This window comes from Bos taurus, chromosome 11 (assembly GCF_002263795.3).
Source record: "Bos taurus isolate L1 Dominette 01449 registration number 42190680 breed Hereford chromosome 11, ARS-UCD2.0, whole genome shotgun sequence".
NCBI classification, from domain to species: domain Eukaryota; kingdom Metazoa; phylum Chordata; class Mammalia; order Artiodactyla; family Bovidae; genus Bos; species Bos taurus.
In genome coordinates, this window is record NC_037338.1 from 25024903 (window position 1) to 25051550 (window position 26648).

A 26648-nucleotide genomic window follows, 5' to 3' on the forward strand; every position below is an offset into this window, starting at 1 on the left:
CAAAGTCAAATTACCTGGGGGTTCTCAGTCCTTTTGCCAGATCCCCAGGTTGGGGAATCTGTTGTGGGTCCTAGAACTTTCTTAACAGTGCAAGAATGTCTTTGGTATTACTGTTTTGCAGTTTGTGGGTCATCTGCTGTCGGCAGTGCTATGGTGGGATTAATGGCGGCTTTCTCCAAGAGGGCTTATGCCACGGGCTGTGTGACCAGGTCTCCTGCAACCAGAGCCCCTGCGCCTGCAGCAGGCCACTGCTGACCCATACCTCCACAGGAGACACTCAAACACAGTTCTGGCTCAGCCTCTGTGGGGTCTCTGGGTCCTGGTGCTCACAAGGTTTTGTTTGAACCTCCAAGTGTATCTGGCAGGTATGGGGTTTTGATTCTAAACGTGCTTTCACCCTTCCTGCCATTTTACTGGAGCTTCTCTTTTGCCCTTGGACATGGGGTATCTTTTTTTGGTGGGATCCAACATTCTCCTGTTGATGGTTGTTCAGCAGCAAGTTGTAATTTTGGAGTTCTTGCAGGAGAAGATGAGTGCACATGCTTCTATTTCACCATCTTGTCATGTGGTGAGAACACACCGGTCATAGCAAACAGCCTCTTCCAGCAACACAAGATAGGACTCTACACATGGACATCACCAGAGGTTCAGTACCGAAATCAGATTGATTATATTATTTACAGCCAAAGATGGAGAAGCTCTATACAGTCAGCAAAAACAAGATCGGGAACTGACTGTGGCTCAGATCATGAACTCCTTATTGCCAAAATCAAACTTAAATTGAAGGAAGTATGGAAAACCTCTAGACCATTCAGGTATGACCTAAATCAAATTCCTTATGATTATACAATGGAAGTGAGAAATAGATTCAAGGGATTAGATCTGATAGAGTGCCTGAAGAACTATGGACGGAGGTTCATGATATTATATAGGAGGCAGTGATCAAGACCATCACCAAGAAAAAGAAATGCAAAAAGGCCAAATGGTTTTTTGAGGAGGCCTTACAAATAGCTGAGAAAAGAAGAGAAGCAAAAGGCAAAGGAGAAAAGGAAATATACCCATTCGAGTGCAGAGTTCCAAAGAATAGCGAGGAGAGACAAGAAAGCCTTCCTCAGTTATCGGTACAAAGAAATAGGAAAACAGTAGAATGGGAAAGACTAGAGATCTCCTCAAAAAAATTAGAGATACTAAGGGAACATTTCATGCAAAGTTGGGCACAATAAAGGACAGAAATGGTCTGGACCTAATAGAAGCAGATGATATTAAGAAGACGTGGCAAGAATACACAGAAGAACTGTACAGAAAAGATCTTTACGACCAAGATAATCACGATGGTGTGATCACTCACCTAGAGCCAGACATCCTGGAATGCAAAGTCAAATGGGCCTTAGGAAGCATCACTACGAACAAAGCTAGTGGAGGCAATGGAATTCAGTTGTGCTATTTCAGATCCTAAAGATGATGCTGTGAAAGTGTTGCACTCAATATGCCAGCAAATTTGGAAAACTCAGCAGTGGCCACAGGACTGGAAAAGGTCAGTTTTCATTCCAATCCCAAAGAAAGGCAATGCCAAAGAATGCTCAAACTACCACATAATTGTACTCATCTCACACACTAGTAAAGTAATGCTCAAAATTCTCCAACCCAGGCTTCAGCAATATGTGAACCAAGAACTTCCAGATGTTTAAGCTGGATTTAGAAAAGACAGAGGAACCAGAGATCAAATCGCCAACATCCGCTGGATCATCAAAAAAGCAAGAGAGTTCCAGAAAAACATCTACTTCTGCTTTATTGACTATGCCAAAGCTTTTGACTGTGTGGATCACAATGAACTGTGGAAAATTCCTAAAGAGATGGGAATACCAGACCATCTTACCTGCCTCTTGAGAAGTGTGTATGCAGGTCAAGAAGCAACAGTTAGAACTGGACATGGAACAATAGAATGGTTCCAAGTCATGAAAGGAGTACGTCAAGTCTGTATATTGTCATCCTACTTATTTAACTTATATGCAGAGTACATCATGCAAAATGGTAGGCTGGATGAGGCACAAGCTGGGATCAAGATTGCCGAGAGAAATATCAATAACCTCAGATATGCAGATGACACCACCCTTATGGCAGAAAGTGAAGAAGAACTAAAGAGCCTCTTGATGAAAGTGAAAGAGGAGAGTGGAAAAGCTGGCTTAAAACTCAACATTCAGAAAACGAAGATCATGGCATCTGGTCCCATCACTTCATGGGAAATAGATGGGGAAATAATGGAAACAGTGTCAGACTTTATTTTTTGGGGTTCCAGAATCACTGTACATGGTGACTGCAGCCATGAAATTAAAAGACACTTGCTCCTTGGAAGAAAAGCTATGACCAACCTAGACAGCATATTCAAAAGCAGAGACATTACTTTGCCAACAAAGGTCCGTCTAGTCAAGGACATGGTTTTTCCAGTAGTCATGTATGGATGTAAGAGTTGGACTATAAAGAAAGCTGAGTGCTGAAGAATTGATGCTTTTGAACTGTGGTGTTGGAGAAAACTCTTTGAGAGTCCTTTGGACTGCAAGGAGATCCAACCAGTCAATCCTAAAGGAGATCAGTCCTGTATGTTCATTGGAAGGACTGATTCTGAGGCTGAAACTCCAATACTTTGGTCACCTGATGCGAAGAATCGACTCCTTGGAAAAGACCCTGATGCTGGGAAGGATTGAAAGCAGGAGGAGAAGGGGAGGACAGAGGATGAGATGGTTGGATGGTATCACTGACTCGATGGACATGAGTTTGAACAAGCTCTGGGAGTTGGTGATGGACAGGGAAGTCTAGTGTGTTAGAGTCCATGGGGTCGCCAAGAGGGAAACACGATTGAGCACCTGAACTGAACAGAAGATTTTGAAATCTTCGGTACTTGTCATCTTATATTTTCTGAAAGCCTTGTAATTTCTTTATATAAACATGAGTGCTAAGTTGCTTCAGTCATGTCCAACTTTTTGCGACCTCAGGGACTGTAGCCACCAGGCTCCCCTGTCCATGGGATTCTCCAGACAAGAATACTGGAGTGGGCCATTCCCTTCTCCAGTTGGTTTCCTGGACCCAGGGTTCGAACCCATGTCTCTAATATCTCCTGCATTGGCAGATAGGTTCTTTACCACTAACACCACTTTCAATTTTGTTTCTTAGTGTTTATATTTTTGTTGGCATAATATATGTGATTTATTTATCTAATTTTATTTTTTTACATTTTTGTTTTCATTCTCTTTGGAATGCCATTCAGTTTTAGATATTCTTTTTTTTATTTTACTTTTCTTATAATTTATTTTTAAAACCTATTTTTATTAAGATATAATTGTCATATAACAGTGTATGTTTAATGTTTTCATATGATTACATTTATATGGTGCAGTTTGATAACCACCAAAGCATTAGCTATCTATTGTGTCATATAATCATTACTTCTTTTTTGTGGTGGTAAGAAAGATATAGGGTCTTAGCAACTTTGAAGTTTATGTTGATAATAAAATTATTGCTGTCTGTAATCACTATGCCGTGCATTACCTACTGTTGTAAGTGTGTCTTCTGAAGCAAAATCTCCCTGTTCCCCCCGACCCCCTTTCCAGCCCCCTATCACCACCATTCTACTCTGTATTTACGAGTTTGGCTTTTAAGATTGCACATAGAAGTTATATCACACAGTATTTGTTTCTTGTAACTTATTATTCCTTTGACGCATAACTTAAAACAATGCCCAGAACTTTTATAGCGTTAATAAAAATAGTAATAAATGGCATCTGTGTTTCTGAATTGAATATAATATATTCTGATGGTTTTTGTAGAGAAAATGAATTATATTTAGAACAAAGAATGTATCTAATTGTCCATCAAAGGAGGGGTAAGATGCCATCTTCATACAGCTTTAGTTCCTCCTGTCTTTGAAGAACATTTTGTGCTCTTTGGGGGCATTCTTAATAAGTAGTTTGTCATTACTTTCTAGAAACCTTAAACTGTAGTTGAAGGGTTAGAGTGAACATTTAAAATCATCACTGAATCTATATTTTTTCAAAATTATGAAGAGGAGCATATGAAGCAAAAAATAGGATGCTGTATGTAGTCATGTAATTAGTTGGTAAATACAGTTTGTAGGAATTCACAGATTAGAGAGATCTTCATGGGTGAATGTGGGACCAGAGCAGATTGGAATTGCCCAGATTATCATAAATGGAGGAGGAAAGTGAGATTGTTGCCGTGACTCGAAAGAACATGGCCATAGCATACAACTCATCTTGGTTCTGTCTTTGGCTCATAGTACATTCCCCAAGACCATTCTCCAGATTGCTGTTAGGTTTGTTGAGTATTTGGTTATACGGATTCTAGAGCTTCTTGAAAGATTTTCCCTTGTGAAAAGGAATTAAACTGATATAAATGTGGTATGTGGTGAATCCAAAATGGGGAATTGTCTAGAGTGCCTTTAAACAGAACATTCTGTATTTTTGTTGTTGTTCTTGTTATTTTTGTTCCCATCCCAGGTATTGTATGTTTCAGTTGTTAGTAGAAAGATACTCAAGTGGTTTCTTATTGTTTATAGCAAGTTTATTTAGAATTCTTATACTGAATTCTCTTTATTCTGTATGCTACAAAATGTATGGATAGGATTGAAGTTTATCAATTTAACTAACTTGAATTTGAAAAGTCAATGATCAGTTTTATTAGCCTTACATCTTGGAATATATAATAGAAGGGGCTTCATATTGAATATCATCTTCATTTCATTTTGTATTATTTGAAAATACAGATTACAAATATAGATTTAATATATATTTTTTGACTGTTACTGTTCATCTTACTTAAAAGTATGTTTCTTAAAGATACAGGGAAGTAAAATTGCATCATTTTTCTTTCAGAAGTTTCATGTTTACAGACTTTGGGGTTTGTAACTGGTTTTTTGACATGAATCAGTTAAATGTTGTGGCTCAGCATGCATTGTAAGGAAAAATAATGAAAACCAAAATCCTTTTAAACACCTTATATGTCTTTGGACTGGTATTCACTCTGGTCTGTCTGTGCTTCTTTTGTTGGTGGTGGCAGTTTGCTTTTTGGTTACCTACCTGCCTTTGAAAAGGGAGCGATGGACAGGCCTGCCCCCACTCCCCGCCCCTGACAGCAGCGGCTGTGATTAGGAGACTGCAGATGGTCTGGTGGCGGATTCTGCCATCCCTCTTTCTCCTCCTGAACCTCAGTTCCTGCTTCCTCCCAGCCTCGGAGGGAATACATTATAAGCCCATAGCCTGGATTCATCAGCCTCTAGGGGATGTTCAGCCTCAGAGCCTGTCATTCAGTGCAAGTCACTCTGCTTGATATTAACATGCTATGATCAAAACCAAAACAATTCATAGCTATAAATTAGAATCCAGTTGTCTGTCCAGTCCATTACTATCCTTTGTCCTAACATGATATCTTGAGTGATGGTTTTGTCTCCTTGTGACACATTCCTAAAACAAAGCATCTTGTATTAGCCTCAGTCTTTCCCTCAGTCTCTCGTTTCCTTTTTTCTGTTAATGCCAACACTGTCTAAGTAATTCTCAAGACTGGAAACCTTCCCGCTATACCAGTCTGTCATTGATGTCCCTAAATGTTCTCTCCAGGCTCTTTATTGTCCCTGTCAGTACCTTGTCTCTCTGTCTGTATCACGTATCTCTGTAGAGCAAATTGCTCCATTGCTAAGTGTGAGATGTGAAATTTGGCTCTCGTTTTGACACTCTCCTGCTAAAAAGGCAAGGGCTTCGTATTACTTCCAAACAGACATCTATTCAGAAAACCTGTGCAGCATCTTCAGTAGTATTTTTATAACCCACTTCTTACAGCTGTCTGTCCTCGTTCCCTTTGATACATGCATTCCTGACAAAGTTTGCTACTTTTCTACCACATCTTAAAACCCCAGGACTTTGTTCCTATTCTCATTTACTTTCAGTTCTCTCCCCCTGCCAGTGCATTCACACCCTTCAGTTTTTAGCAGGAATGCCGCCTCGCGCATGACATCATTCCCTAGCTGACCTGAAATGTTTCTCTCCTCTTCAGGATCTTGCAGTCGTGTGTGTGTCTCTGTGACATCTATTCCTGTTCGTTTGTGTCATAGTTCTTTATGAGTAAGTTTTACCATTGTTTGAGTGTCTTGCAAGAGAGCTTTCTTTTCTGTCTCTATCTCCCTTAGCAAGGCTTAGGATACTCAGGAAAGACATGTTGATAACTAAGTGAAGACATCACATGGTTAGTTTGGTTGTGTTATCAACATTCTGTTTACAGAGTGTTCTACGTCTGCTATCTGAAGAAATGTACACAAACCATGAACATTTACCTTACAGTTTTAATGTCGTGGTGACCACAGTCATCAATCATGTGTGGCAGTGTATGTGCCTTATGAGTAACAAGACTCCGTTTTCTTTCTTCTTGGACAGGAGAATCAGATGAGAGAGAACAGTCAAAATTGGAAGTGAAAGTTTGGGACCCAAATAGCCCACTTACAGACCGACAGATTGACCAATTTTTAGTTGTAGCCCGGTGAGTATGGCACTGTTTAGTCAAGATACACACACACACACGCACACACACACACACGTGTGTAATATAAAAGAATTCATAGAAAATTTATGAGTTTTCCTTTCATTTGTGTTCTACTTTTTTCCATTGGTTGTATTCTTCTGTGTAAGAAAGCCTAACATGTATCACATTACTTCCTAAATACTATGATTTATTTATTTATTTTAGTAATATTGATTTATTGGCATTAGTTTTTGTTTTAAAAATGAAAATAGATTAATTTTTATTGATTAAGAAAATTAATGCTCCTTGTAAAAATTTAAGCACTACAAAAAATTATAAAGAAATTCAACAGCTGAAATCCCGTATCTTTAATTAAAGCAGTGATCTCCTTTAAGCCCATGAGGGACTATCTAGGTGTAAGTAATCATGTGCGCCTCTGATTGCAGCCACACGTGAGTAAGGTCGGTTGCTGGGTGTAAGGCTTTCCTGGGAGTTCTGAGTCCGGCTCCCCAACTGTCTTGTGTGCCCCCTGCCCCTTTTCTTGAGAAAATGAATGGGATAGAAGTCTAGTTTTTTTGTTTTGTTTTTTAGAAGTTTAGCTTTATTTTTTCAATTATAAAAGTAAATAATGTTCTTGAAGGAATTGCTGCAAAACAAGTAAAAGATATTATCATAGCATTGTCATAGCAAAAAAATTGGAAAAAACCTAAAAGCACATCAGCAAGCAGTTGATGAGTGAATTGAGGTTTATTTAGTAATAGAGTATTGACAACAATTAAAATGAATTTAATTAAAAGAATGAAATGGGGCTATATGTAGCAGAGATAAACCTCAAAAATAGTATTGAATAAAGAAAAAGTATGATCAACTGATAAAAAAAAAGTTTACAGTGGGGACTTCCCTGGTGGTCCAGTGGTTAATTAAGACTTTGCCTTCCAATGAAGGGGGTATGGGTTCAAACCCTAGTTGGCGAGTTAAGATCCCATATGCCTGTCACCAAAAAATCAGAAGCAGTACTGTAACAAATTCAATAAAGACTTTAAAGAAAAAATTTATAATATGCAAACAATGTCTTATTATTTCATTAATGGGCTTATGTATGCACATGCATATTATGTATGCATGTATGAGTTCTGGGAATGTATATGGGGGCTCTAATGAAATTATAATATTTATTTCCTTAAAGAATGAACCAGATGTGGCAAAATATTACCTGTTTTAGCTTAGTTTTTGATTTATTTATTTTATTGAAATATGTTTGATTTACAATAGTATATTAGTTTCAGGTGTACAACATAGTGGTTCAGTATTTTTGTAGATTATATTCCATCTAAAGTTATTACAGAGAAATGGCTGTATTTCCCTGTGCTGTACAGTATATACTTATTGCTTCAAACATGGCAAAATAATAGAATGAGGTAGATCTGGACATGATTATAATCATCTCCATTATATTCTCTAGTTTTTTGTTGAATGTTTGTCATAATGCAAAGGACAGAAGCCCTTGGCCATCCTTTGTACTGTTCACAGTGTTGGTCACCATGGAAGTTATGCACTTATTGGTGGCTAGGCATTCAGACTCCAGAGCCTGGAAGCCTAGCCACTAACTGATTAGATGGAGAGACTTGGTTAGTGTACATTGCTGGGGAGGAGCCAATCAGTGAAACAGATGAGACTGAAGATTTGGGACTGAATTATTGGTGGAATCGCTGGCCTGGAGTCTCCAGACAGGTTACCTGGATTTTGGTTTATTTAGTAGGCTTTGCAGTTTCAAATTTATTGTTCTTTCCTTTTCCTGATTGCCAAGGGCCATGTTTTCTTTTTTCTTGAAGCCAGCATGAGAGGCACCAAGGAGATACTCCCAGTATCTTTTTCAAGTTTTTTTTTTTTTTTTTTTAAATCTAAGTACAAATTAAGACCCAGTTAAGTACCACTGCACATTCCAGTGCCAAGCATTGGTGAAGAGGTGGGGCGACCAGTACCCACATATCCTATTGGTTGTGGTGCAAGTTGGTACAGCTGCTCTGGAAAACTATTTGCTGTCATCTAACACACACATCCCTAAAGTTTCAGTCCTAAATATATACCCAGCAGAAATGCATACATCTGTGTGCCAAAAGATATGTATACAGATGGCAGCAGTGGTACTATCCGTAGTAGCCCCAGACTGGAAACAAATGTTCATCAACAGTAGGGTTGGGGTGGGACACCATGCCAAGTAGTGCTCCATAGCAAGGAAGACGAATGAACACAGCTACAGCAGGCAACACAGGTGAACCCCCAAACATGGTTTTGAACAAAAGAAGCTGGTTATGAAGAGTGCACAGTGCGTGATTCTGTTTAAGTTCTCTGTTGAGCAAAACTCATCTTGGGCGTTAGAATATGGGATGCTTGCTCCCCTTGGGGAAGCGCAGTGACTGGGAAGGAGCACAAAGAGTCACCTGAGTGCTGTCAGGATCTGGGTCTCAACCTGCGTGCTGGTGACATGGATGCATTGACTTTGTGGTAACGAAAGAGTGGTACAGTGTGTACTTTTTGCACGTGTTTTATATTTTAATTAAAACCTTAAAAAAAATCTTCCTCATGTTAAAGCGTAGACAACAAGCAGGAAATCTTCTCTTCATGTTTCATTTCTTGAAGTTAGAGTTCTCTATATTTGGGAACGCCTTGTAAATCATTAAATTTAAATCAGTATTGTGATAATTGTTTTTCTTTCCTTAAATGGAAATCTGTTACATATTCCTTAAAGGAACATATAACTGCAGTTGTAATAGGTTGCTACAGTTGATGATATCTCATTTCAAGGGAAAAACATTACTCCACTTTCACCATTTGGGATAAAAAGGTGGTCACAACTTGCTTTACAGTAGTAGTCAAACTCTGCATCTAATGTATATCTCATTTTTGAAACACAGTTGTGTACCAGATTGTTAACTACATGAAATTTCACTATAGATCTTTCCCTTGTTAATGCCACACAAACTTCTTAATTATAATGACCTATATGTATAGTGAATTGGCTTGTCATTTCTTAAATTGTAAAGAAGATACTTTTTAATCTGATATTTGATTCTTAAACATCAAAGAACTTGTTTGGCTATTACAATTGTTCATTTACTACCCAGATTTTTTTTTCTTTCAAGATAAAAGAACAACAGTGCCTTAACCTTTCCTCTTTTATCCAGTGCTGTTGGGACATTTGCTCGAGCCCTTGATTGTAGCAGTTCTGTAAGGCAACCTAGTTTGCATATGAGTGCAGCTGCAGCTTCTCGAGACATCACCCTGGTAAGATGCTGTTTGAAATTTGGGGCTTATTATTTCTTCTGCTGCTTGTTTAATTTAACAGCTGATACAGCAATGTTATAGACCAGAGAACTTCCCGGCTCTGAGCCCTGCCGTTAGGTTGGATTGGCTTGGCTGGTCAGTTAACTGGGCTGTCTCATTTTTAAGTCACCCCCTTGTGTTTGTGAACTGAGACAAGCAGGAATGACTGTTCACTGAGTGGGCACAAAATGATTTAAAACAAAACATTTTGGAGAAAACAGTTCAATATTCTGATCCACCTGTCTTGACTTTTGTGCTTTTTTGATGTACTATGTCTATGTACATAAATGTTTGTAGCTCACATGTAGTGCTTTACAATTTTTTTAAGTGAAAGTGACCATTTAGTATCAGTATTTAAAGTTTTTTTTTCTTTTGTCTGTTCATTAGCAAAAAGTTCTGTTTTCCCAAATTATTTCATTATATTATGGTTGCTATCTTTTAGGACTGTTTCCTTTCTTCCCTTGGTGATCAAATGAGGCTTTCCACATTCAGTTTAATTACACCACTGATGCCTGCTATGGCTAGAGCTTGGCACTTGCTTCTTGCTCTGCACCCTCCAGCAAAGGAGACCTGCATATTTTTGCCTTTTGAACTTCCTTACTGTATTGATTTCCACTCCCTCTGAGATAGGCATGGTATGATACTCATGTTATTAGTACAAATGGGAAAACTGAGGTTTGACAAGGTTAAGTTGTTTGATATTCGTTACAGATAATAAAAGTTAGCGTTTTGTTTTCTGATGGAGTACAATTACAGGTTTTATTACTTTCTCGTTATACTCCAGTTTCAAATGTTTTACACAAAATATTTATCATGATAATATAAAAACTTGTACTAGAATGTGTGACAAATTTGTTTCTTACAAAGCTTTCTTGTGTTTTTGTACAGTTAGAGGTGTAAACATTAATAGTCTATAGTCTTTAAGGAACCTTTTTCTTTATCCTTTCTCAGAGACTAGAATACTGTTTATAGAAAAGAGTTTTATTATCTTGTTTCTACATTATTTTTTATGAAAATTTAGGGGTTTCAAGATAGGTTTGTATTTTGGTTGCTTAGCATTTTTAGATGCAAAAGTATATGTGTGAGTTTATATGAATCAGAACTACATGGAATCTAATCACTATCTACATATAAAAATTTCCCCAATTCTGAAAAAATTCAAAAATAAAGTACAGCAGCAACCAAAAAAAAAAAAAAAAAATTTTTGTCCTCATTACCCAAAGTAGAATATTCTTATCATTTTGTTATGTTTCCTTTCAGCCACTTTCTATGCATTGTAAACAATATACTAGCAAATTATAGAATAGTACAGAGGATAAAATAATAATAAAATACCATGCAATGCCACATAAAGCAGATTTTAGTATTTTATTTAGTTCTTTGGAGTAAATGGTTTTTCCACCACTATCAGTCAGTTCAGTCGCTCAGTTGTGCTGAGTCTTTGCAACCCCAGAGCTGCATCACGCCAGGCCTCCCTGTCCATCACCAACTCCTGGAGCTTGCTCAAACTTAAGTCCATTGAGTCGGTGATTCCATCCAACCATCTCATCCTTTGCCGTCCCCTGCTCCTCCTGTCTTCAGTCCTTCCCAGCATCAGGGTCTTTTCCAATGAGTCATTCTACCACTATATTATTGATGAAATCTCTAATATTCTCTCCCTAATCTTATTCCCCATCCTCTGTACTTCTGACCCTGATCATCACTGCCTCCTGAGAAGAGGCAGCTGCTGTATCAAGTGTACTGTGTATCTAGTCCTGTTTTTCTAGTTGTGCTATGTATTGATGTTTCCAAAAACAACATAAACATTCTTACATGTGTTTACATTTACTTTGTTACATTTTGCTATTTGTTTATTGATGAAATGGCGCCATGTTAATAAATATGTACCTCCTTCACTCACTTTTACTGGTTGGTAATACTTGTAGTATACTTTCACAGAATACTACTCCATATTATATATGTATTCTTTCACCAATCAGTGAACATCTGGAGTGCTTGAAAAGCATTTTCCCGTTGCTATTAACCATGATGCTGCATTGGGAATTCTAACCCATGTCCTTTCTGAGCATGTGTGCCAGCTTTCTAGGCTGTAATTAGAATTGGAATAATTATTCATAGTGATTCATAGGGTAGTGCTCATTTTCAGTTTGACCACATGCATCAAAATTACTCTATACACCATACTAGAAATTTGTAATCCTTTAAGCAGTAAATGACTGTACTTCTTTCTACCTCCATTTCCTTACATTGTCTTCAACGCCTGGACACTTGGTATGTTCAGACTAAAATTTTTTACTAATCTCATGCTATTTTATTTTAATTTATATTTCCCTGAGTACTTAATGAGGCTTCGACTTCACTTTCAGTTTTCACTTTCACGCATTGGAGAAGGAAATGGCAACCAACTCCAGTGTTCTTGCCTGGAGAATCCCAGGGACGGGGGACCCTGGTGGGCTGCCGTCTATGGGGTCGCACAGAGTGACACGACTGAAGTGACTTGGCAGCAGCAGCATGTTTTCATAATGACTCTTCAGATTTTTTTCTTTTTTGTATTTTAGATTAATGTATCCTTTGTCCATTCTTCACTTATATTATTATTCTTTTTTTTCTAATAGTTTTGAAGTTTTTTTTGTATGTAATACAAATACATTTGGAGTTTATATTTTTAAGAATGAAGTGAGGTAGCAGTCTCATTTTTTTCTCCATATGGAAAATTAATTATTCCAGCATCTTTTATTGAATTTGTTGTTGCCTCAGAATTTTGTAATGCCTCTTCTGTCTTATTTCCTGATCCTAAAAATGCTTAGGATTCTTAATCTGGTCTCTTGTTTCATTGACCTATTTGTCCCTGTGAAAGCACCATACTATACTAAATTTTGATACCTGATAATAAGTTCCACATGACTTTGTTTTTAACATAGAGTTGAAGTCATTTAGAAAGAGCGTTTTATACTGTGCCTCCCCTCTCCCTCATGTTTTTCCTAACACTATAACATAACACTGTTTCATATAAAATCTGCAAATTTTTTTTCTAATGTTGCATGATTTTGCCTTGTGTAGAGAAACTGTTACTTATGTAGTCAGTCTCTTGTGATTTGACAATGTTCTTATAAGATAATGGTTCCCAGATTATTAAGGGGGAGAGGGTGCTATCCCTGTTGTAATCCAGCAAATTCCCTCTACACTGAGGAGTGAGAATACAAAGCCAGTTCCTGAGGTGGGACAGAGCTCTTGTGATAAGACAGCTGGGGCTGGGATTTGCCTTAAATTCAGTCTGTCAGGTGAAGAGCAGGTGTGTGGGCTCTTGGCTCACAGCTGCGGCGACTCTCTGCTTCCCACTGCTGGTAACTGGTGGGACAGCGTATGAATTTCTTGGGGAAGAGGGCAGTCTTCAGGATTCAGTATTTGTTTTTGTTCTGTTGAAGGCGGTTGTAAAAAGAAACATTTTAAAGGGGATGCAATCTTTATATCTTAGTTTAAACGCATGGTGTGTGTGTGGTTTCAGTAAACGCATGGTGTGTGTGTGGTTTCAGTACTCGCCTGTTACGTGCCTTCTGGTAGGTGCTTTCACACTCCAGTTGTTACCGTCTCTTCTGTTTGCATTTTGTTTAGTATTTAGCACTTTGGAGTCACTTTTTAATTACATTATTATCTTAAATTATGTGTTATATTATAATTTTTTTAAGCATCGGCATGCTCAGAGGCTTAGGAAATTGTGTTTGTATACAGCTTGTTTGTACAGCCAGTTTCAGAGACAGGATTTGGATCTTGACTCCTTCTGAGGAGTTCTCTCCGTCAGATTACCTCTTCTGGTTTGTTCTTGTTAAAGTAGCTTGAGTTTAAACATCATCGTTGTCTGTCTCAGATCAGGCAACACTGACGATTGGTTCTTTTTGTCTACAACATTTATGTGTCTTGGTTTCCTGCTCTACCTAGTCTAGCTTCAACTTCTCTTGGACTTTCTGTATGTTCTTGTGTTGCGATTGAATTACTTTCAGTTGCATAAAATTGACATCTTTTAGAAGTCTTGAAAGCAGGGAGAAGTTACTGCCTCTTATTATTTCACAGGTCATGCCTTCACCTTTAATCCTGTTTGCCCAGTGGTATCTGGGCCTACTACTTTGATGCTAAAATACAAGATCTTAAGGCATTTCTATGAAAATGAATGGCAGTGGTTTAAAGTTAATATTATGTTGATAATATGAGTTTTGAAGATTGTTTCCAAGAATAATGTGCGAAAGCTTGCTAAGTTGTTCTGTGCCATTAAATGACAATGGCTTCATCCAGTTGAATTTGAAGAGTTGGATTTTCATTTTGCTTTCATTGTTCACAGAGCCACAGGTTAGTACCTTTCTCTGTCAGGTGACCAGACTGTGGATCTGGAGAGCACGGAGAAGGGCAGGGCTGTGGAGCTGCTGCGCCCTAGGCACCCTGCTCAGGTGGTTTTCTCTGTGACTTGTCCTCTGAGGACTCCAGTTAGCTCTCAGCTGACACATCTGCTTATCCAAGACAGTCTATGCCAGTTTATCAAATCACCAGTAATATTTTGGGAGCAGGTAATTGTGCTGCCTGCAGGATTGTTGGATCTAACTTCCTCATTTTGAGACCTGTTACAAACATAGCTGGGTTGTGAATTTCAAACCCTACTAGTCTAAGCCATATAATAAGATTTATGTTTGTTAAAACATTGACATCACAGAGGCTTCATAGATTTCACCTTCGTTTCACTAAAATGTTAAATATACTTAGTATAATATGCAAAGAAAAAAAAAAAAAAGTTTACAACAATCCCTACATTCATTCTCCTTTCCTCCTGCATTGTGGATGCAAAATTCCTTGAAACAAAGTAGACTGAGAGGTGGTTGGTTAAGTAATAGCTGGTGGACGTTCTAGACTGCTCCTTTATGCTTGTGGCCAGCAGGGCCAAGTGCCACGTGCATTATTAGGCAGCCATTACTGGAGTAAAGCCTCTGTCTCTGAGAATACGTATTTGCAGAAGTACCGGGTTTCTCCTTTGTCTGGACTCTGAGTGCCAAAACAGGTAGGAGAGTAGGACTCAAAGCTTTTTGGTTTTAGGGGGCCTTAGAAATCTTTTAGGATGGACTGTATTAGAGATAATGGTTAAATAACTTACATAAACCTAGAAACTTAGGTTTCCTGATGCTAAAGTCTGGTTCTGAGAAAGGGTTGACTTAGTAGGGAGAAAATCACATGCTGGAACATCTCTAATTTCGGTATTATTTCTGATCTTTTAAAAATGCAACTTTGATTTTGCTGTCCCTTATCTTATATAAGATAGTGTCTTTTTATTTATTTTTGTGTCTTTTCATTGCACTTAGGGTAAAAACCCAGATCCTTCAAACAGTCCCCAGGCGTTGGCAGTCACCATTCTACTTTATATCTCTTTGAAGTTGGTTACTTTGGGTACCTGATGTAAGTGGAACCGTATATTTACCTTTTGGTGGCTTGCTCAGCATAACAATTTTCAAGACAGTTCATCCATGTTGTAGTATATGTCAGCATTTCTGCCTTTTAAGGCTGAATAACAATCCATTGTATGTATATATTACATTTTGTTTATCCATTCATCTGTTAGTAGGAACTTGAGTTGCTTCTACCTTTTGGCTATTGTGAATAATGCTGCCATGAACATGAGTGTACAATGAAGGTACTTTTTTTATTCTTTGTTTTTTTCCTTCTAGATCTATAGCTTTTGGTCTATATAGCCTTGTGCAAGTTGTTTAACCTCACTATGTCTGAGCTTCCTCTTCAGCAATGGTAATAATAAAATCTTTCTGCCCTGAGGTTATAGATTGACAAGAAGAGGATATGCAGACATGCCCCTATTAGTTGCTGATATATGTATCCAAGCATATAGAAGTTGATGGAACTGCATTGGCTTGCCAGAGTATACCTTGGGCCTGGGCCTGGGCCCCTGGGTTCTCTTGAGGGGCATAGAGCTCACCGTGTCATTGACTGTCCAGATTGGGTGGAAGGCCACTCATTTATTGCTATGTCACAAGTCTTTTTGAGCTTCCATCAGTATTCCAGAAGTGATTGTGTTCCGCAGTTTCTGTATCTTCATTTAAGGTAATGTTCACAAACACTGAGCTCGTCTGGCTCTCACAGCCCCATCTTCACTAGAAGGGAAAGCAGGCGGTGCCTCCGTGTCCTCCTTCAGTCTCCAGAAAAGCCTGTCTCTGACTTACCTTGTGGCATCAACTTGAGGATTAAACAGGATGATGTTTGTAGATCATTCAGAACAGTGTCTGAGAGCTCAATAAATATTAGTTGTTACTCTTGAGCTGATGATGACAATGATGCATTTCCTTCTCCCCATCTTTGTTGAGTCTTAGTTTCTTCTGATTTTATAGCATTATTGACTGAAAGGGTTTTTTTCATGCCATATTTACTATCATTGTAGTAGATTATCAAGTTTGAATGTGATCATTAGGCTGTGATTAACCATACATTTTAACCATTTTAACATAATTGTTAGAGAAATCACTTATAGTTTAAAGACCTTCCGCTTAAAACAAGCTATACTTTTTACAAAAAAAATTTTCCCATCAAGAAAAACTTAGAAAAAATAACTTATTTTTCTGATAAGAAAAAGTTTATTTAACCGACAATAGTTTTATCCCTCAGATACTCTGTTAAAATGCCAGCTGTTGACCATGCACTTCACTGTTTGTGATTCCTGTTCACGTCAGACACTTCATTTAGGGCTTTGAGGGTACTGGGAAGTGAGATCGGTTTGGAAATCACAGTCATTACATCATTTAAAGAAATTGTACTCAGTACAATATATAAATCTAGTGAACATTTTAGGCATTAACTTACATTATTAAATGAGAATTCATATAATTTTTAAAACTCATTTTGCTAAAACTTATGAGTACTTCTGAGTATCCATGTATCCAAGACTAAAATTAGAATTTGAACTAATGGATTGCCACTGCAGTAAAACAAACAAAACATGAAATTTTCCTTCCTTCTAAATACAGCATTAAGGCAATACTTTACTACATTAAGCACATTTTCTTTTCGTCTGATGATCTAATGCAGGTAAGAATTTTTAAATGATATAAAATGACCTTAGAGACACTGCCAACTGTCTTGGGGGCAATTGTGTCCTTGTGTTAAGCATCTGTTTATCCATCTTTCTTTTAAATTTGAGCTTAAATTTGTTTTTGTTTTGTTTTATTGTTTTCAGTGTATGTTGCCTTTTACTTGACTTTTCCTCCCATGCATTTTACACTAATATAAGAAACATTAGAAAATCACTGCACAATTGAACTATGGGGAAATATAGTGAAAATTGTTTTGACTTCTTTGTGGAGGGTTCGTGTTGAAGAGATTTGAATTTATAAGTGTGCGTTAGTGAAGGCTTGCAGTTATATTTCTTAAAACTTTATTTTTGTATTTTGAGATAATGTAAAAATAGTACTAAGACTTCCTGTCCTCCCCTCACCCCTGATTCACCAATGTTAACACTTACCATGTTTCTTTTATCATGCTTTCTCTATATTCATATTATTTCTGAACTGTGGGCTTCCCTTGTAGCTCAGTCAGTAAAGAATCTGCCTCCAGTGCAGGAGACCTGGGTTCGATCCCTGGGTTGGGAAGATCTCCTGGAGAAGGAAATGGCAACCCACTCCAGTATCCTTACCTAGAAAATCTCATGGACAGAGGAGCCTGGTGGGCTGCAGTCCATGGGGTCGCAAAGAGTCAGGCACGACTGAGCGACTAACACTTACTTACTTACTTACTTACAGAATAGATGTGCCTTTATTTCACAGTATTTGAGGAGGGATTTCCTGAAAGAACAAGGATCATTTCTCACTTAACCACAGTACAGTTTTCAGACTCAGGAAATGAACATTGTTATAATACTGTTATCTAATCTAAAGGCTTTAGTCAGATTTGCTAGTTGTCTCAGTAATGTCAGGAGAAAAAAATTTTCTTTCTCGTCCAAGATGTACTTGAGAATCACTTAATGCATTTAGTTGTCTTATCTCTAATTGCCTTCAATCCTGAGCAGTTCTTCACTGTTTTTATCTTTTGCGACCATGGCATTTTGAAGAGTATAGGCAATTTACTTTGAATATCCCTCGATTTGGGATATGGTTATAATTTGATTAATAATTAGAGTAAGTTTTTATTCTAAGTCCTTTGGTCAGTTACATCAGGAGATTTTCCGTTTTTCCTTAGGTTTTCAAATTTAGCAACGTAATCTTTCATAGTAATTTTGTTTGTTTATTTTTTGGCCATGCTGTGCAGCTTGTGGGGTCTTAGTTTCCTGACCAGAAATTAAACCATGCCTTCTGCAGTGAAAGCCTGGAATCCTAATCACTGGGCCACCTGGGAATATTCCTGTTATTGTTTATGTGTCACATTTCTTATTTTTTTTCTTGATAGTTTTGCCAGAAAATTCTTTTTCTTGTCTGAAAGAATGAGATTTTCGGTTAGTTGATTTTCTTTATATTTGTTTTCTATTTATTATTTTCTTCCTTCTTCTTTGGCTTTACCCTGATATTCCTATACCAACTTTACAAGACCAATTTTTAGCTCATTAATATCATTTACCTACTCTTCTGTTACTAGTAATTAGGATTATAAATGTCCCTCTATCTCTCATATTTTAATATGTAGTATTTTCATTATCACTTGGTTCTAAGTATTTCCTAATTTATAATTTTGCAGTTGATAGGGAGTTAATTTCCAAGGAAATGCAGTTCATAAATCTATCTTAATTGCTTTGGGGCTTCTGGTCAGAGAACATGTATGATACCAATTATTTTAACATATTGTAATTCTCACAAAGACCTGGAATATCCAAGGGTTTTGCTCCCTTGGAGGTGAAAGTGGTCTTGCCCATTTTCACCTTAGCTTAGTACGAAGCTGACTTTCTGTTTGGTCTGTTCTCTTTAGTAGCCATTTGGAAAATACCCTCCAGGTGAAAGCTCAGATCTGTGTGGAAGCTGGCCTCTCACGCCTCCTCTTTCTGAAATACCTTAGCCTGCGCTGTGTGTTCTTTGGTATCCCCACACAGTTGTATTCTTTGTCTGGTTTGTGTCTAGAATCAGAGCCGGGGGAAGACCCCACAGTTATGCTCAAAGTAAGTTTGGAAGTGACATTAGGGCCACGGGGTTACCATCGCCTGCCACCCCTAGAGCTTTCTCTTGATAATAATGAAAGTATGAGTTCACAGAAGAACATGTCTCTGGGTGTCTTATAGATAGATATGAATGAATGATAACCAGGTCCCCACAAATCTGATTATGAATGAAGGCTTTTCCTTTGAGGGCTGTGCACTGAAGCAAAAATTAATTGGATGGCATAACTACTTACATATAAAAAATTTTGCCTTGATCATGGTTTGAGGTTTAGTCATGAGAATTTCTATTTCTACTTGGAAAAAACCATATGCTCATTAATTTTAAAATAGACTTGATAGTCTGAATGCTGTATATTGTGCTGGAGTTACACATATAAGATTTTTGTAAAACTATTAACTGAACAAATCAGTAGTTAGTACTGAATATATATGGGTATCATTTTGTCGTTGCCAAAATGTTACATGTTGGGTTCCTGAGAAACAGATTCTGCAATGAGATTTGAATGCTGGAAATATATTACGGAGCGCTGTTGGGATCTACACCTGTGGAAGAGAAGGGAGGGAGGCAGAATTAAACAGAGGGAGAAGGTAGGCTCTGATGTTGTGTGAATGAAGGCCTCAGCCTGTACACTCCTGCGTCATTGGGTGCAGGCTGCCCCGGGAGATGGGGGAGATGAATCTTTCTTAAATTGAGATCATTCCAAAGAGGAGCAGCAGCTGTAGGCTGTTTGCTCTGCTCACACTGCTGCTAGCACTGGGTGAATAAGCTCTTAATTCCCCAAAGGGAAAAACATGGGTTAAACTGCCCAGAATTTCATTGCTTTATAAGCAACAAGCATTAATATCTTGTGCATCCCTCTACAGATTATCTAGGGTTCTGCTGAACTGTACTGGGCTGGTTTAGGTATGAAGCTGTAAGTTGGGTCCTGCTCTGTATCTCTCTCGTATTCTGTTGGCAGACATCAGTAGCACAAGTCTAAATGCACGAATCATGTCAAGGCTCTGTTATGTCACGCAGCGTAACATCCAGTTGGCCACACAAGTCACATAGCTAGGCCCAACCTCAACGGAGTTGAAGAATACACTCCCTTGGAGGCCCACAGAGGGAGTGAATATTTGCTGAATAATAGTCCAGTTTAGCATAATGTAATTCTGTTTGATGAACAAAAGATGAAAATTCCACTGCCAAGATTTCATTGTCAGTCTTTATCCTAAAATACTTCTGTTTGTCATCTCCATCTGTTTTGAATGAGATGAAATGTGACAACACCTTCACCACTATTTGGCAGAGAGAAAAGCTTGTGCTGAGCTGTTATGATTTTTAAAATTTAGTTTTGAATGGATTCTGTATCTGTATTTGTGTGTATCTGTATCTCTGTTTAGAAGATGGTGTCTTCACAAAGTATTTAGCTGGAGAGAGGATTTTCAGTTTTAAGTTCTTTATCTTATTTTCAGTTGAGATATACATGTAATAAAGTATATTAAGTACACTTAGATGCCCAGCTTATAAATTTTTACATGTATATACATGCATATACCCACCACTGAGATCTAGGTGATGAACAAGGATTCCTTATGCTCCTTCCAAGTCAGTGATCTCCTCTTCTCAGGTAATCATTATTCTGACTTCTTTCACCATAAATTGTTATTTTTCCCAAAATTCACATAAATGGACTCAGCCAGTGTGTTCTCTTATATGTCTAGCTCTTTGAGTTTTATCTGAACTGATGAACAGTAAGCTATTGGTTATATGTCATGCTCTTATGTCTTTTCTTAGCTTATTTCTGTGAGTCTTCACTGGATATTGTCTCCGCTGTTTCAGAAAGTATATTTTGTGCTTTACTTGGCTTTTTAGGGTTGGATTAAACTATACAAAAGTTCATTCTGAAGAAGCTTCTATGTGTGTCAGAAAGGATGGCATTAATGTGGACTCTGAGCAAATAATATGACTCTCTGGTTTCCTCTGTGATCCTCTCTGGTCATTTATTTTAACAGAATTGTTCCTTAGGCATTCCACAGTGCCTGTGTCTCGTGGGATGTTTATTTTCTTCGCATAGTGATCATTAACTGCACTCTCCTCGGGGCTGTGGTGTAAATGTGGGCTTGGAGGTTTCATTGCTATGGTCAGCCTCAGTCCAGCCCATTCTTTGCAGTTGATTTGTGACACAGGGCAGGAGCTAGTCTTCAAAAGCAAAGCTTTGCTTCAGTATTCAGAGATATAAACACATTGTAAAGAACAGAATCTTTAAAACAACCTGATCACTTGGGATTTGGGTTACTGTTATTTATAGAGGCTAGGATATTTTTCATACTTTGAAGCTTTATTAGATACTAGCCCAACATCATTTTAAAAAGTACCTATAAGAAAGGCATTTTCATTCATCTAACATGAACAAAAAGACTGGAAATCCATTCATGCTTTGAATGGTTGGTATAATATCAGCTGAGAGAAACTCATTTAATTCTGTGACTTCTGGTTTCAAAGCACCTGTGTGTTATAAAAATTACTTGTACCTCCTGAGGAATCTCAGCAACACAGTTAATTTGTATAATTATTGATTTTTGAATACCAGTAACTTTTTTTTAGTTATGCACTGTAAATTTTGGAGTTTTAAAAATCATTTATGGGAATATATTATTAACTGAAGGGATCCCTAAATGATATTTGTCTTTGCATTTTCATAGATCAATTATCTAGAAACAATAGTTTTTTATTTTCAAGGATGGTGTAAGAGTGAATTAACAGTGTATGTATAGTTAAATTGCTGAATCTGTCAACTGAGAGGTTATCTAGAAAGGTGCAGTTTAGTTGATTTTGAAGTTTGCAGAACTCAAGTGAAGAATCAAGATCAGTTCCAATATTTTTGTAACCCCTGCTGCAGAAGACTGAGAAGAAATTCACTTGCAAGTTGAAGTTATTATTTCGTGATTGTGACAGAGCAAAAGACTACACATGGTCAGTGTGGTCTTAGCTGAGATAATAACTAGGAAATTGATAATGAAATCTCTACGTGTTTTTATTTTGTAGAATACAGTGATTTGAGGGGAGATGTTAACCCTTGTAAAAGCAGTTAATTACTGTTCCTAATCATGTCCTAAATTCTGCCTGTTGTGTCAACAAATTCATATTCCATACCCTTTTCAACAACCTAATGTTATCACAGTGTTACGTATTTTTTAGTCATGTTGTAGCCAATTTTTTTCTCTTTAATAGATATTAGCTGCTATTTGAGCTTACTTTATGCTTTCATACTGACTCTCTGTGACCCCATGGACTTCAGCACACCAGGCCTCCCTGTCCATCACCAACTCCCGGAGCCTACTCAAACTCACGTCCGTTGCATCAGTGATGCCATCCAACCATCTCATCCTCTGTCGTCCCCTTCTCCTCCTGCTTTCAGTCTTTCCCATCATTAGGGTCTTTTCCAATGAGTCGGTTCTTCGCATCAGGTGGCTAAAGTAAAACATAGATGTGGCTCTATCCCCATTTATAAAATTTTTAGTTAATTATCAGAAGAATCTTTGTGTAAAAGGTGTAACACATGGCTTTCACATGTTAGAAAGCTTAAACAGAACTAGCTCCCACTTGGCAAGGATTTGACCACCAGCCACGTCTGCGCCACACCTACATGCTTATCTAGACACAGAGCTGACTGTCCTGTTCTGCAGTTTTCCTCCTACACATGCAAATATGTGTGCATATTGTGAACGGATCTTTTTAAAATAAGCTAGACCCAAGGTACTTTTTGAAAAAACCAGTTTACCAATATTACCCAAATTTATATTTCCTCCCTTTCTAATTGCTTTTCAGTCACTCACCTTTGGAATGTGTATGAAATCCATGCTGGCCTAGGTAGCTGTTTCAAGCAAGCCCGGTCATTTGTTCTTGGTCTTACAGAATTTCAACCAAGTTACTATTTTTACGTGGATATGTTATTTTGTTTGTTTTGTTTAACACGGATGTGTAATTTTGTCTTAACCATCATTCTCAGTTTCATGGTGTTTTTTCCTCCATCTCTCATTTCTAGTATATCATTCTCTTAATCCAACCTGAAAATATTTTTTCCCACTCTCTGATACATCCTCTGTATTTTTCCCTTGTCAAAGAAGGCTGTGCCAGCCTTATATGATAGCTGAAGTGATGCTGGCACCTTGAACCAAAAGGATGGTGAAACGTACTGGGTTCCCATTTTAATTCCTGGAGGTCCTAGATCTTCATGGTTAGAAGATCTAGCCATTTGTTGCTCTAAGAAGTAAATGCATTAAAAAAAAAATACATATCTTAAAAGGTACAAATCATCATTTTCTTAAAAGCAGTATGTGATGTCTTAAATAATTGAATAATCTGTTGTTTGAATTTTTCTTAATTATGTTACTTAAAAAATACTAAGTATATTGTTGTTAATTAAGTCCATCATGCATTTTAATATCTGTGTTCTTAAATAATCAAGAAAATTTGCTTTTCTGGCTAATCTCTTCTCTCCATTTTCTTTATTTTTGTAGTTTCATGCTATGGATACATTGTATAGGCACGGCTATGATTTGAGCAGCGCAATTAGTGTCTTAGTACCACTTGGGGGACCTGTTTTATGCAGAGATGAAATGGAAGAATGGTCAGCCTCTGAAGCTAGTTTATTTGAAGAGGCATTGGAAAAATATGGCAAAGACTTCAATGACATACGTCAAGACTTTGTAAGTAGAAAATTGTGAATTAAGTAAAATGTTGGAGTGGGAATATTTTATCTCTTAAAAATTTGGTAAACTTTAAACTATTCATTAGCAAGCCTGTGACTTAGTAATTTTTGTCTGCTCGGCATAGAATGCAGGTCAGTATTGTGGAGAGAGAAATTGACCTTTGTCCTGAGAAGTAATTGTAAGACCCAGGATTGGGAAGTCCCAGATTTTTGTTATAAACTTTGGCAGTATGAATTCATCCTCTTCACCTCTCTCTGAGTTCCAGGTTTAATTTATGCGCAGCTTTTCTGACCATTTGAACTAGATACTTCTGATCTCTGCTTTTTAAGCTTGTTGTTCTCCTTTAGATCTTGGGTATTTTTCTGGTTATCTTACTAATTATTGAGCCTGAATTTGATACAGATCTCTAATATAGAAACAACCATTACCAAGCAAAGCGGGAGGATTTGCTTTTTGGGTTTTCAATCTTTATTCTTCCTGATAATGTACATGATCTTACTTGCATTTTAAATACTAGGTAATTATGTCTACTATTGTGTACTTTCTTTGTCTTTATGGAATTGCTATTTTTATTTAAGCTTACAGTCTCTTTGAAATGGGGAAATTTCTATTTGTGAAGTTCATAAATAGCTTTCTATAGCAGTCATTTTTTAAAAATTATGAAAGTAGACTCTTTATAATAGACTATGAAGTATATAATGTGAGCCAGTATCCTGTCTTTTATGTTGTTGCATCTTTCTAAAATTATTCTGAAGGAAATTTTTACTTATCAATATGAGTTGATATATTAAATCCCAAACATGATAATTAAAGCTGTTAGTGTCACTGGCATTTGTTTTGGCAAAACTTCACTCACACCCAGATTGTTATATGTCATGGTTTCAGTTTATAGGGTGTGCAGCTGGGAATTTAAAATGCATTGGTGGCATTTAGCTTCAGATGGCCAGAATAGCACAGCAATGCAGCGTTACTAATGTAATATACAGTTACTACACCACTAAATAGAAACCGCAAAAACAAAACCCCCTAAAGAACAAAGTCTTCAGATCTGAAAAGCACCAAAGCGAAGGTGTTTTTCCCTGCATTGAGTGTGGCATGCTCATTTCGTGTCCTGGTAATCATTCTGAACTCAGTTCAGTTCAACAAATGTTTGTTGAGCACCTGCAACACACTAGGCATGCATCAGAAATACAGTGTGGACCTTACCTCAGAGAATGATTTGTAGTTGTGATCAAGAGATCGAAAGATAAGCCCTCAAGTAAAATATAGTGTAATCATTTCTTTCAGCTGTAAGCACAAGTACTGTGGAAGTGGTGGGAAGGGAGCTATTGGTTGTGCCCGTCAACTCAGGAGTCTCTTCAGGGAGTTAACTGGCATTTCAGCTGGACCCCTGATGCCTAAAAGGAGAGAATAGCAGATTGACAGGTATACACTGAGGTGTGAAACTTGTAGACAGTCCTCCCGGACACTTAGTACAGGACTAGGAAATAACGCTCAACAGCAGCGTCATGAAATACACTTGGACATAGAAGCTGGCGTTCATAGGAGGTAAAATAATGGTGTGAAATGAGCATAACAGCAATAATGCTGTTAGATGGGTTTTTGTTACCTTCATGACCTAATAAAACTCTTGTAAATTTGTTGCATTATGTATATTAGTTATTCTGAAGGTAGTTAGAATGCTTGTCAATGAGCCAGTCCACATTAGGATTGTTGTATTTTGGAGATTGGAATTAGCCACCAGTGTCAAGAACCTTGAGTTTCCCGGATGACTCAGTGGTAAAGAACCTGCTGCAGTGCAGGAGATGTGGTTCGATCTCTGGGTCAGGAAAATTCACCAGAGGAGGGCATGGCAACACACTCCAGTATTCTTGCCGGGAAAATCCTATGGACAGAAGAGCCAGAGGCCAACAGTCCATGGGGTTGCAAAAAGTTTGATATGATTAAGCAACTGAGCATGTCAAAAACCTAAAAGAAGATAGACCATCAGGAGCCTACCTGTTCAAAGGATTTTTGTTTAGTGTAGTTTTGAATAGTTTTTTGTAGTTTTGGGTGTTTGGTTTTAATCATTGTAGCCTTTGCTTTATTTATTTTTTTGTTGAAATATAGTTGATTTACAATTTTACTTTCTGTTATTATATATATATACACATTTAAAAATATTCTTTCCCCTTATGGTTTATCACAGAATATTTTGAATATAATTGCCTGTGCTATACAATAGAACCTTGTTTATCCATTCTGTATATAATAGTTTGCAGTTGTTAACCCCATCTTGAGTGTTGTTAACTTATTATCTCTCCCCTCCACGGCCCTATACTTGAAATATATGAACTTAAAGGCCATTTATGACAAGCCTCCAGCTACCATCATCATCGGTGAAAAGCAAGTATGTGAAAAGGTGTTCAACATCACTAATCATCAGAGCAGTACAAATCAAAACCACAACGAGATGTTGCCTTGTATCTGTTACCTATTATTTTTTTAAAATGAGAGATGACAGATGCTGGTGGGGATGTGGAGACGTGTTGGCATGAATTCTTCTTTAAATGTTTGGTGAAGTCATCTGGTTCTGGGCTTTTCTTTGTTGGAAGATTTTTGATTACTGATGCAATCTTCTGTTCACATTTTCTGTTTCTTCGTGATTCAGTCTGGATTGTATATTTCTAGGAATTTAGTCATTTTTCCCTAGATTATACAATTTGGTGGGGTGTAGTTGTTCATAGCAGTCACTTAGGGTCCTTTTATGTTTCTGCGATGTCATTTGTAATGTCTTTTACTTCTGATTCTGTTTGTTTCAATCTTTGTTTTTTCTTAGTCTAGCCACTGGTTTGTAGATTTTGTTTTATTTTTTACTTTTTTTTTTTCTTCAGAAAACTAGCTCTTAGTTTATAGATATTTTCTGTTGTTTCTTTGTTTCTTCTTCATTTATTTCTGATATGATCTTCTTTTTCTTATAATTAGAATAAATTTCTTTTCATTCTTT

General features: G+C 37.4%; 1 protein-coding gene across 9 annotated transcripts in view; it reads left to right on the forward strand.

Moving 5' to 3' along the window:
* MTA3 (metastasis associated 1 family member 3) overlaps nt 1-26648 on the forward strand; it is a 212957-nt gene that overhangs the window by 138077 nt on the left and 48232 nt on the right. For all 9 annotated transcript variants that reach the window (XR_003037047.2, NR_198884.1, XM_024998519.2 and 6 more), the window contains exons 7-9: nt 6438-6540; nt 9708-9807; nt 23471-23659. Coding sequence is in view for 7 of the 9 variants with exons in the window: in XM_024998519.2 (XP_024854287.1) it covers nt 6438-6540; nt 9708-9807; nt 23471-23659 (392 nt within the window). In the remaining 2 variants the exon portion in view is untranslated. The remainder of the gene's footprint in view (nt 1-6437; nt 6541-9707; nt 9808-23470; nt 23660-26648) is intronic.